Source organism: Hordeum vulgare, chromosome 2H (genome assembly GCF_904849725.1).
Source record: "Hordeum vulgare subsp. vulgare chromosome 2H, MorexV3_pseudomolecules_assembly, whole genome shotgun sequence".
Classification (NCBI taxonomy): domain Eukaryota; kingdom Viridiplantae; phylum Streptophyta; class Magnoliopsida; order Poales; family Poaceae; genus Hordeum; species Hordeum vulgare.
In genome coordinates, this window is record NC_058519.1 from 562,311,658 (window position 1) to 562,325,286 (window position 13,629).

General features: G+C 44.6%; 1 protein-coding gene across 1 annotated transcript; it reads right to left on the bottom strand.

Moving 5' to 3' along the window:
• Positions 1–4,262: 4,262 nt before the first annotated feature.
• LOC123430544 (gibberellin 2-beta-dioxygenase 6-like) lies at positions 4,263–7,011 on the bottom strand. Its single transcript, XM_045114408.1, has 3 exons — positions 6,344–7,011; positions 4,921–5,254; positions 4,263–4,724 (listed from the first exon to the last, which is right to left on the bottom strand). Exons 1-3 carry the CDS (start codon positions 6,814–6,816, stop codon positions 4,467–4,469), a joined length of 1,065 nt encoding a protein of 354 aa, XP_044970343.1. The 5' UTR covers positions 6,817–7,011; the 3' UTR covers positions 4,263–4,466.
• Between the last annotated feature and the right edge of the window lie 6,618 nt (positions 7,012–13,629).

A 13,629-nucleotide genomic window follows, 5' to 3' on the forward strand; every position in this document is an offset into this window, starting at 1 on the left:
TAGATCGGTATGGCACGGTGAAGCCCTGCCGGAGTAGCTCCACCATCATCACCGCCACGTCGTCGTGCTGCCGGAGAATTCAGCTACCTCTTCGTCTCTCTTGTTGGATCAAGAAGGCGGAGATCGTCATCGAACTGTACGTGTGCTGAACTCGGAGGTGCCGTCCGTTCGGCGCTAGATGGGGACGGATCATGGTACGACGGTGCTTTGGATCGCGAAGACGTTCGAGTACATCAACCACATTTCTTAACGCTTCCCGCTTAGCGATCTACAAGGGTATGTGGATCCGATCTCCCTCTCGTAGATGATCATCACCATGATAGGTCTTCATGTGCGTAGGATTTTTTTTGTTTCCCATGCAACATTCCCCAACAAATACTCCTCTGATTATGAACATGAATATGCTTTGTGAGTAGTTACGTTCGATCTTGAGGACATGAGATAAGTCTTCTTATAAGTAATCATGTGAATTTGGTATTCGTTCAATATTTTGATAAGATGTATGTTGTATCTCCTCTAGTGGTGTCATGTGAACGTCGTCTACATGACACTTCACCATTATTTGGGCCTGGAGGAAGGCATTGGGAAGTAATAAGTAGATGATGGGTTGCTAGAGTGACAAAAGCTTAAACCCTACTTTAGGTGTTGCTTCATAAGGGGCTGATTTGGATCCATATGTTTTATGCTATGGTTAGATTTATCTTAATTCTACTTTCGTAGTTGTGGATGCTTGCGAGAGAGGTTAATCATAAGTGGGAGGTTTGTCCAAGTAAGGGCAGCACCCAAGCACCGGTCCACCCACATATCAAATTATCAAAGTAACGAACACGAATCATATAAGCATGATGAAAACTAGTTTGATATAAATTCCCATGTGTCCTCGGAAGCGCTTTCCTTATATAAGAGTTTGTCCAGGCTTTTCCTTTGCTACAAAAAGGAGTGGGCCATCTTGCTGCACCATTGTTACATTTGTTACTTGCTACCCGTTACGAATTACCGTATCACAAAACTATCTGTCGCCGATAATTTCAGTGCTTGCAGAGAATACCTTACTGAAAACTGCTTGTCATTTCCTTCTGCTCCTCATTGGGTTCGACACTCTTACTTATCAAACGGACTACGATAGATCCCCTATACTTGTGGGTCATCAGGGCTGTTTGGTTCTTTTTATGGACCGGACTCCTGGGTCGTTTTATTGTCATTATTGGACTTAGGATAAGTAAAGTGATGTTGTAATCAACACGAACTATTTAGAAAACTTGGCACGTACTCCATGTCCTTGTGATAGTCCGCCTGTTTGCTTCCTGATTGTAACCGAAGTTGTGTAACCCTAGCACCCCAGGTACCTATATAAATCGGGGGGGGGGGGGGGGTAGGCCATAGGACATGTTAAGTTCATTACTCCTAGGGTTTTATACCACAACATTCGATCTCGAGATAGATCAACTCTGCACTTGATACTCCACAATTAGTATAAACAAGAGTATGACATAGGGTTTTACCTACATCAAGAGGGCCCAAACCTGGTTAAACATTGTCTCCTTTGTTTCTTGTTACCAATCGATCCAAGATCCACAGTTCGGACCCCGTACTCGAAATCTGTCGGTTTTGACACCGACACCTATCTCTATAAGACCCGTCGGTTGACCTGGGAGATGTCAGTGTGGAAATTTTTGCTTTCACAGCAGTTTGACCGGCTCTGTGGGACCCGTCAGTCGACCTATGAGATGCCGGCGTGGAATTCTTTGATTTCAAATCTCCTCTCCTCCTCTGCGAGACACGTCCGTCGACCTACGAGATCTCGGCATGGAAATTTTTGCTTTCACAACTCCTCTGCCGACTCTACGGGCCCGTCGGTCGACCTGTGAGATGTGGGTATAGGGATTGGGTAAATATATCGTGTTGGCGACAAGGTCGGTCTTGGGGCATTGTTGACTAGGAAACTAGGTATGTTAACCTGTCTTCGAGGTCAGCCTCCGTACAGGGTTTTTCTGGTCCTCATACCTTCCTTCAAATATGTTTTGACTCGATCACGACATTATCGGTCGCATGTGGGTGTGTGTGTGTGGGTGTGCGTCTGAGAGAGAGGGACAGAGGGCAGAGAGAGAAGGTAGCGATGCACGCCATTGATCGAACATAAAATCCAACGTCTCACAATGTTGAATACTGATTTGGCCCAATAAAAGGCTTGTGGGCTAAAAGTTTAAGTGGGCCACACAATTAGCTGCTGGTGTGTTCTAGCTATTGTAGCGGCCTAGTTAGGTCGTAAAATAAGTTTTCCTTATTATATTCTATGGAAAATTAATTTTAGCTCCAAAATTAATCTAGAACATTTTTCTAAAAATACTAAAGGAATCACAAAAAATAAAATTACCCAGATAGAGCCTAGGAAATTATTTCCAACCCCAATGCATTTATTTATTTATTTTTATTTCATAAAGCCATTTGGGAACACTAATAATTCCCTAAATTTATATTTAGGTTTTATTAAATTTCTACAATAATTTTATCAACTGCAAAGAAATATTGAAATCATTTCCCAATCATTTCAAATTAAAGAATTCATATTATCTTCTCTTATTTGTATTATTTTAAATTGTAATTTTTTGAATATTTTAAAATGAAACTAAACTTTCAAATGCAACAAAAATCCTAATGTGGAACTTTGGGAAGTCATTTTGTTCCCTCCGTATTAAACATTCAAATAAACTCTAAAACCTTCGAGATCCTACTCAAATTCAACATAAAACAATTTACTATTTAATTAATTAGCATTCCTAAATTTAGAATTTTGGATGTTACATGCATAAAGTCATATCATTATCTATGAGAAAATTATCAGCATAAATACATGGATTGAGTCCAAAAAAATCTAAGAATCCACAAAAAAGAAAATCTAAGGACATAAAAATTCTCCAAAGATAAGAATTAGAACCTAACATGATATGTTTTTGATAAAATTAAACTAGTGAATCTGCTCTCGAGGTGGAGGTCTCATACCACGTTGTCCACAATGTTAGGGGAGCCCCCTTTTAACCCGAGTCTAATATATTCACATACAACTCTTCTCCATGTTTTGATAAAAAAATGTTTGTGGATCCTGTTTTTACATCCTTCTAACATATTCGCATGCAGCTCTCCTGCGTATTTCAAAGAAAATTTTAAGGGATCCTTGAAGGACAATGTTTGAATATCCAATATCAAATCATTTATCCAATTATCAATGGCCTACATTTATGAGTTTGTCTCCTTTGACAAGCATGTGCGATATTTATCTTGACGATGACACGGAGGATGACATTATTTGAAAACACACGACTAGCGGCCAACACTTGGCGGACTCCCATTACAAGGCGGCATTCTTGAAAGGTATGCACACCACTGTGAAAATAATGGTTTGGAAGACATGTGCACCATGAAAGGTGATCTTTTTCATGGTTGGGTATTCAAGATAAGATTTGGATCACACATAGTTTGAATAAATTGTGTCTTATGTTTTTTTTTACAAAAGGAGAGCAAGAATCGCGGTTTGCCTCTTGTACAAATGCCTTATCACTTTTGAGTCTATGGGGATGGTCAAGGAGCGGCTCAGCCTCACGAGCTTGGACACTTCTTATTAGAATGCGGAACATTCCATCGAAGAGTGGTGGATCAACATGTCTGATTATTTCTAATAGAGGGGCCATCACCCCCCCCCCCCCCCCCCTCCCCAAAAAAAAGTTGGACAATTTATACTGGAAGAGGTGCAAGAGTTTTTCGTCATATTTTGCGTTCAAGGTCATTCTCCTTTACGCCATCAAGATAGAGGCAACCCTTTGAACTACCGTGGGTGCAAAACATTTTACACAAATCATGCGCGGAGGGCAATTGCCCTAATATAATAATTTACTCTATGTAGAACCCTCTCTAACTTCGTGTTAATGAATGGATCAAACAAATCTTATGCATCCGTTCCGTAGGAACTCTTTCGTTGCCCATGAATATGCACCAAGCTCCAGTTCAAACAAATGATAATACGACGTTTTAAGTGGGACTGTTTTTCTTACAACACTCATATGTTATGTTGATATAAAAATATGCTTGTTTAGTGAAAACATCTCATTTCGAACAACGTTAAAGCAGGCTTAGGTCCTCGTCCGTCCACGTTTGTTCGTCCTAGTACGCACGACAAGACGAAAGGAATACTTGCAACAACAACAAAAAAAGGACCAGACGAAAAGAAGTAACGAGGAACAAAGCAAACGAGAGCAGATGGGCAGGCGTATCACCATAGCATCATGTTATATTCGATTGATTCCTCCATCATTATCTCGTGCTATAGCACCTATCACCTAGTAGGCCCAAAAGGGGCGAACCAAAACTAGAATAGAAATAGAAATAGAAAGAATAAAGAAAAGGAGGAAAACTTGTCCGGTGACGCACGACGCTCCTACGGTGAGATTTGGGTTCACAGGGGTTAATTAAGATTAAGAAGAGAGGCCGTGAACGGGAGAGTGTTTGAGAAAGTTGGGGAGGCCAATCTTTTTGCCGGTTCTCTTGACGTCGTCCTGCACTTTCCTACGGTACTCCCCGAAGGTAAACGGCCTGTACGGCGACGGCTCGCTGCATGTTCCGACGGGCGAGTCGTAGGACGGGCACAGGAAGTAGGCGACGGAGAAGCGCTCCGCCTTGTAGTTGGCCACCACTTTGTGCTCCACGCTCTTGTACCTGTTGTTGCTCCACGCCTGAAACACCACCCAAATGCAGAGCGCCAAAATATGTAAGACGGCGAAAAATGCGTCCACACACAAACACAAAATGAATACCATCTGATGCGACGGTCGGGTACACCTCTCTGCTTGGTCAGAACTCCCGCACGTAGCATGCGTCTGTGTTACGTACTGTACGGGGTAAGACGCCGGCCGGGGAGGGGACTGTTACCTGAAACAGATCGCCGACGTTGACGATGAGCGCGTCGGGGTGTGGTTTCACGGCGACCCAGCGCGCGTCCTTCATCAGCTGTAGGCCCCCGACCTGATCCTGGCAGAGGATGGTGAGGAAGTCGCTGTCCGTGTGCGGCACCAGGCCGAACGTGTCCGGCGCGAACGGGCACGCCGGGTACCTGTTGAGCCGCAGGAAGCACGTCGTCCCGTCGCACCCCGCCGGGAACGTCGACTCGCCGCCCCCCGCCGCGTGCCCGAGCTCCTCCGCCAGCGCCCCGGCCACCGTGTCCGCCACACACGACATAGCGTCCGCCACCTCCTGCATCACCTCCCTGCTCGCGTGATATATACAACGTGTACCCATCAGCCATCAGTAGTAATACCACTGCTCCGTTAGGACCAAAAAAGTCTATAAAACTAGCGCTACTTGGTAAAATTCTCGCCAAGTGCGACTGGTGACCGACGTAAACACACGTATGTGAAGGCCATGTAGTACTAAAACTAGTGCTCATGCATGTACCGATTCGATCCATGGTCGTGTGTATGGCTGGATCATACACGTACACTCCTAGGCTTGGGATATTTCTCTATCCGGGCACTGTACACGGAAGGGTACCTCGCAGCACACGAATTAATATTCGGCGTATCATGGTCCTGCGGATGGGGGGTTGGTAGGCTGGTTCGATGGACACCAAGGCGTGAAATTCGGTTAGTGTACTCAAAGCCCACATGTTTCGTGGGCACATATGCAGCCGCACACATGATATCGTCACTCATCGACCCAAACAAAGCGGAATTAATGTACTTGACAGGAAAGTTTGCCGCGCGCCTCCACCTTGTTCCCTCCTTCTTCTTCTTCTTCTTCTTCTTCTTCTTCTTCTGCTATTACTACACATCTACTCCCTTCATTCCTAAATATATGTTTTTCTAAAATTTTACTAACGAACTACATACAAATCAAAATGAATGAATATATAATCTAAAATATGTCTATATACATCCGTACATAGTCTTTTAATAAAACATCTAAAAAGACTTATACAATATTTCCTCCATCCGGAATTACTTGTCGTACAAATGTATAAAAATGAATGCATCTAAAACTAAAATACATCCATATACATTTATTTTTATGATAAATATTTCCAGAAGGATGGAGTATTTAGGAAGGGAAGGAGTACTATATATGCCGACAGCAAACGAATATAACCATCGCTCGCGTAATGAATAACTATCAAAAGCGTGCTTTCGTCTTGGGGCTTTTAGTACCATTTTTTTTTATCTCTGTCAACGGGACTGATTAATGCGAGTAATTGCAATTAAGCTGGCGGCGGGGCACGTTGGCTAAACGTGTGGCAAAGTAAGTAACACGAAGGAGCATGCATATGCATATGGGGTGGGCGTACGACGTAAGCACGTACCTCAAGGAGCTGAGCTTTCCATAGTCGCAGTCCTCCCGGGAGATGGTGGCGAGCGGAACGTGGAAGGCCTCCGACCACGAGAGGTGCCGGAGCGACGTTGCCGTCGGGTTGCCCCACCGGTACGAGCCGTTGAGGAGCCCGGCCTTCTCCTTGGTGTCGAACGGCAGGCGGAACAGCCGCGCCTGCTCCCGCCTCATCTCCTCCAGCAGCTGCCGCCCCACGCCGTGGTTGATCACCTGGAAGAAGCCCCACTCCGACGCCGCGGCCGCCATGGCGTCCGCGCACGCCTTCCTCTCCCTCGCGTCGCCGCTCCTCAGGCGCTCCAGGTCGATCATCGGCAGGTCGCGCTCCAGCACGGCCACGCTGCCCGTCGCCGGCGCCGCCGCAATGCCGGCGCGCTCGTCGCTGCGCAGGAGCGCGCGGTAGCTGTCCGCCAGAGGCGGATCAATGGCAGGCTCGGCGAAGGCCGGCATGGTCGATCGGTGGACGGAGGTGAAAGATAGAGCTAGCTTAGACACGTGCGTGCGGTGCGTACGTCTAGGCCTAGCTAGCTAGCGGCCGCGCTTGGGATGGACCAACCAGTCCTCGTGTCACACGCAGTGCACACTCACTTGCTTAGCTTGGCTACAAACTGGGCAGTGGCTATGGCGAACCGCGGTGCTACGAAAGATCTGGGAAGCGAGAGGTGTATATATAGGAAGGAGGGCAGGGGAGGGCCGGGCGCGCGGCGGTAGCTATAGCCAGTGGTTGCCCGGTGGGCGAAGAGCTGGACATGTGCTCGATCGCACGTTCTTTCTTGCATTTGCATGGGGCGCTCGATCGCCCGGCTCGCGGCCGCCTTTACTTACGGACGGTGTATCGATCGATCGGGGAATAGCCTAGCCGTTTCGAGGGACTGGTGATCTTTTGCGACTAGGACCGAGCGACACTTGGGGCGGCGTCGTGTGGGGGCGCAACACGATATGGGGGCCTTGTCTTTGACCGCGCGACTTGGGGCTCCATTCAATGCCAAAAGTGCAAGAGGGGTGAAAGCTCCGGCTATGCTCGGTGCATTGCATGAGTGACCACGATGCGAAGGACCAAATTAATCTTGTTGTTTTTTCCTCAGATGCACGTCGCACAATATCGGCCCTCTTAGCCTTCTCCATGGCACTTACTGTTGATGTACTACTGTGTGTATCGTGTGGGTGCATGTATGACTAGATCACGCGCGCGTGATGGTTGGAGCGCAATATCTAGAGTTGATCAGCGTCTCACAGACTCGCAGCAGTAGTAATTACTTGAAGCTTAGAGCATCTCTAACAGCTGCCCTATTCCTTTTAATTATAGGACAGGCAAAATTAAAATTTGAGACAGTAAAACAGCATCCACTTTACCAGCAGCCCAACATAGGACACCACTTTCCCAGCAGCTGCCCTATATGGGACACGGCTGCACAAAACTTTTTCTCTATTTTCTACATCTTTGCACATATATCACATATTTTTTTTTGATAAATAAGGTAAAATAAAATTCAAGCAAATAATAATTCAATATTACTAATTATTACAACAATAGTTCATCAATAGTTCTTCCATCTCCGGTGCATGCAATCTATGGACCCGAGCATTCCTGAAAAACCCCGAGCCTTATTAATCTCAAAGATCCTGCAGTGTCATGAGCATTGGGAGCTCTCAAAAACTCAAGGCCAAAAGCTTCAACCATTGCATCCGGAGGCATTCCTCTTTTGCACGAAGAACCTGTCATGAAACGCTCGGCAATTTAGTTGAGCAGTCTGAGAGACATCCGAAACCGGCGCCGGAAGAAACGCTCGGGGTAAATCGGATTGGGATTGAAATAGTTGCGCATGAGATTGTTGTCGGCATCAATGCGTTCCCTCCGAATCACCTCACAGCCATAGACCAAATTTCCATGCTTGGGCTTCTTCCTCTTGTGCAATAGCAAAATCAAAGCAATGTCTTCTTCATCCTCCAAATCGTACTCCTCATCGGATGAATCCTCAATCAAAACCATCTACAAACAAACTACTCCTTATTAAAAGTGTAATCCTAAAACTTCAACCAAAAACATGAAATTTTTTTGACAACACACTACCTCGAACACCTTGCGGGCGGCCGGATCGGTGGGTGGCAGTTGCGTCGTCGGAGCAAGTCACTCCTAGGTGCTGCTGCCGTCGCGTGGTGTTGTAGGCGGCCTAGTGGATGCGTAGGAGTGGCGGCGGCAGGATCGGTGTCGGTGTCCTGGAGTACAACAGCGGTTGCGGCGGCGGCAGATCGGCAATTTCGGCGACGGGCAGCGATATTCTGGCGGCAGCGAGGTGTGGGAGGGTCCGGCGGTGGACGGACAGTGTTTTTTGGGCGGGGCGCGGCCTACGGGTGGCGGATTCGCGCCGGTGGCGGTGCGGTAGTTTGGCGGTGTCGGGGGCGGGAGCGGGGATGAAGCTTCCGGATGGCAGTCGGGTTGCGTGCGCGCGTGGTTTCAGATTTGTGGCAGGCACGCAAGTGTTGTAAATATGCCACAGTTGACCCAAATTTGAGGCAGAGTTGTAAAATATTTGGGGCAGTTGATGATGATGGGGCTGCGTTGGAGCTTGTTTTTGGGTCAATGTTGTTCTATTTGACAGTTTTTAATGAAGCATTGTCCTATATAAGACAACTGTTAGGCTGGTCGTAATGGTAGTATCATAGGTAGTATCATGCATGCCAACTAGACAATTTTGATGAGGTGGCTTAGAATTAAATGAAGAAAGAGAGGATTGAGTATCATATCATGGTACCGTATCATATTAAATGTTGTGTTACTACTCCCTCCGTTCCTAAATATAAGTCTTTTTAGACATTTCAATAGTAACTACATACGGATGTATATAGACATATTTTAGTGTGTAGGTTCACTCATTTTGCTCCGTATGTAGTTCCCTGTTGAAATGTCTAAAAAGACTTATATTTAGGAACGGAGGGAGTATGTGTCATGCATGACAATAAATAACCTAGCCTATGATACTAACATATGATACTATGCATTACGGGTGTAGTATCATACACTAGTATCATATGGGTGATACTAGTATATGATACTCCCCACTACAACCAGTCTTAGAGATGCTTTTAAGTGACCTCTTTCCGATCTCCTTTCACCTCACTCAGAAAGTGAGAGAGGAGAGAAAGCAGCAGGGACAAGGTAGTACGCCGTGGCCCGTTTGCATCCTGCTGTTCAATTTCGAGCAGTGTTGCATGCAACATGCTGGGTCCTCGTGGGCAGGCTGACACCCCGACAGAGGTTGCCCTTTAGACTTACGATTTGGCATCCCTGTCCAGCCTCACAGAGGAGGGCACAGGTACAAACAAGCCGGGCAAGTGCACATGAGGAGAAACAGGATCGCGGACCAGCCCAAAAGTAACCAACTCGCAGATTTGCTTCTCCAATCGAATTTTAATATCCAAAGCACTACTATTACTAGTACCATATACTTTCTCCATCTGAAAATAACTATCTTAATTTTGTACTAAAGTAAAGTTATACCTAAACTTAAAACAATTATTTTGAAACTCGGAGGAATAGTTATTAGTGGCCCCGGTACAACTCCAGCATGCTCGAATCCAATCCAGTACTAGCTAGAGTAGACATGGTCTCTACTGCTCTCTTGTGCCAAACAACTGTACATAGTAGTATTAAATACTGAAATAATGTGACACAACATTGATGCTAGTTGTATAGTGGTGGAGTACATATACTACCTTCCGTATTATATTTATATAATGCAGACTACAGGAATTCAACGGCCTCACAGGCTGACACGCACAGTGAGGATCACGCGTAGGCTTCGTCGTTATATTTTAGGGGCCAACTGCTTTACCAAGGCAGAAGGAGCTGGAAGCCTGACATGGCGCGAACACGCCATGTTCCACCGCTCGAAAGCAACATGTACGTACGCGCGCCGCCATACCCTGTGCTTGATGTGCTCTAGCTAGCCTGCAGTATAGCAACAACTGGCGCCTCATCCTTTGTGAGATTCTGTACAGCGATGTGAGAAAAATCTCTAGGGAATACTGTACGTAGTAGCTAGATACTTCTAGACCCAGAGAGCAAATCTGCCTCGCAGTCGCAGGTCATGGGCAGGCTGAGTGGTGCTCTCCAGGGCAGAAACAAAAATCTGAAATGTTATCCTCGAGCCTCCGGTTGTTCTTCGGTGAAATGGGAGAGCAAAAGATCACGAGTGTGACTAGACCGATAAACTGGCAGCCGGGGATTGATGTGCTATACCGTGCTATGGAGACACGTCATCACTAGATATGTTGTCTATCGGCTTATAGTCAGACTTGGTTTCTTCTTCACTTACTACTAAACATTAGTACAAGGCTGATGGATTCGGTCCAACTTGATGTATTTCTTGTCACGATACATGAGACCGACACTCTGAGGAAAATCCACATCATACACAAATGATTATGTTGCGATATTGGATTTTCGTTGATGTACTTTATATTGTTGATCTACTTTATGTTTGTAGGTCTAGGAGTACTTTAGGCCAATTCCAATCTCTCTCTTCTTTAATTATCTACCACATCAGCATGTTTGCTAGTCTCAAGTACTATGATACCGTCTAAGTTAATTTCACTATGACCAGCCTAAGATGAGGTGTTAAGCACATTAAATAGTTTAACAACTAAAGTCTTCAATGCATAGTTGCTTAACTTATTGTAGCTAAGCCTTTATATTTAATGCTTTTGCAATTAAAATTGTGCATGTGCATTTCTTTTATTTAATTATTTTATCTAGGTTCACGTGTTTAGCATCGTTTTTTCCTCGGGTCACCACACTCATCTCTCTCCTATAATTAACTTGCCACATCGGATTTTTTATCTATGTGACAGCCTTAGCACCTGTATAAGGTGGAGCATTGAGAGTAACCTTATATTTCATTGCGATTTTGTTGACTCCCGGACTCTGAAGTTGGTGAGCGTTAATCAAAGTGTCTTTATTGGTTGTTGGGCTTATTGTACACAAAAAAATAATGATGCAGGAATGCATCCATAGGCGGCAAAATTCTACGTTTTGACCCCTTTTGAAAAGATTACCAGGAGCTGACACTGCTTAAAAAACGGAATTTGACCTTTTTCTGCCACGTAGGTTGCCGTTAGGGTTATATAGGCTACCGTCAAGGCCTCCAACAGTATAGTAACGACAAGATCCTCAAGTGATAGCCCAATGGGTTGACGTGGCGTAACGATCGTACCGTCGAGGCATGTGGCGGTAGGATGTAAGACCCTACCACGGAGACCCAAAGGGTTGAATCTTGCCATATGCAAACGTTCTGTAACCGGGATTTGCTCCAAAAAAAGTAGGGTTTCACACCCACCGCGAGGGTGTACGGCGGTAGGATCTGAACCTAGTTTAAATTTTTTTCAAAAACTTGATAGTTTCAATTCAAAAAAATTGGCACAACAATACTATAGTTTGCAAATAACAAAAAAATACAGATCACACATACTATAACGTACATCGATCCTCGATATGAATGATAGTTCAACACACTAAACATGTCAAACCGGTTTACATTGTCACATATAACAAATAGGTAGCAAATAGTTCGACATAGCAAAGGGCAAATAGTTCGACATCATAGCCAACAAGTATAGCAAATAGTTTAATGAAAGCCATTTCACTTCCTGTTCCTTAACATCTTCGAGGTACGTTCCTCATTATTGTTTGAGTGGGTCTGATCCGCATTCTTCTTGTGGAGACGAGCACGTGGTTTCTGAAATGGGGATGGACTCTGCCACTCCTTCTTCGGTTGTTTCCCCCCTCTTGTCCTGGGTTGATTGAGTTTGTGGATGTCCATGATCATCATCCTACTCCTCCACATCATCTCATTCCTCTTATTCCTCTGCTTGATCCTAATCAACACTTCTAGCCCTTCACAAGCAACAGTCCAATGTTTCGGTGCAAAGATTGAACACAAGAGATGAACTAGGGTTTGAGAGGAGATGGTGTTGTTGAATATGTTGATGAAGACTGGCCTCCTCAAGATGTGAGGGTTGTTGGTGATGATGATGACGATGATTTTCCCCTCCGGGAGGGAAATTCCCCCGGCGGAATCGCTCCGCCGGAGGGCAAAAGTGCTCCTGCCCAAGTTCCGCCTCGAGACGGCGGCGCTTCATCCCAAATGTCCTCCTCTATATTTTTTAGGTCAAAACCAAATATATACCATATGGGGGGCATCGGAGGTGGGCCGGGCTGAGCACCACCCACCATGGCGCACGTGGGGGGCGTGGCACACCCTGGTGTCTAGTGCTCACTAGGTGGGGCCCCTCCGGTAGCTCTTTGCTCCAGTATTTTTTATATATTCCAAAACAAATCTTCATGAATTTTCAGCTCATTTGGAGTTGTGAAGAATAGGTAACTTGACGTAGCTTTTTCACGTCCAGATTTCCACCTGTCGGTATTCCCCCTCTTTGTGCAAACCTTGCATATTATGAGATAAAATGCATTATAAATACTCCCGACAACATTATTACGCATAAAAACATTATAAATAACAGTAGGAAAATAAGATGCAAAATAGACGTATCAGTGGATCAATTATTTGTGCACTATATGCCTACCTTAATGGCTTTAAAGAAAGCACTGTGAGGGAGACAACCCAAAAGATTTAGAGAATTGTTTTATTATGTTGTGTGCTTTTAAAGTAATTAAAAAAATTAAAGTGGGGACGATAATATTTTCAAAAATAAAAGTTCAACTGAGAAAGAGAAGCACCATTCAAGTGAGGGACGTCCTTGAACTTTTTTTCTTGCCCATGGAAACTTTGTGGATCTTGCTTACAACAATTTTTCAACAAAAATAATTATCCCCTTGTACAAAAACATTATGTTATAAAAATAATGTGCCAAGATTTATGTTTAGGATGTTTAAATTGTTTGTTTGATAAAAAATCTAATTTTTTTACAAAGTATTGTTATGATATTTTTATTACCTCCTAATTTTTGAGAATGTTGAGTGACATAATTATATTTTTCATCTTCATCTTTACAAATTGTCCTCTTTTTCACAAATAGCTATTATAGTTTCTTTGTCTGCTTTTGTTTGAGTCTTTGTTAAGCCCCCATTGACTTGGGAGCCATATTTTCATAGCGTACAATAGGTAATGTTAGATTCTAATTATACAATAATGTTATGGCAGGACATGATGGGATTTAATGTTATATGTACTAACCTTTCTATCGAACGTTCTGTTAAGATTTATGTGGATTAAGTGCTCGAAGATCAAGGAGGTATCGATATGA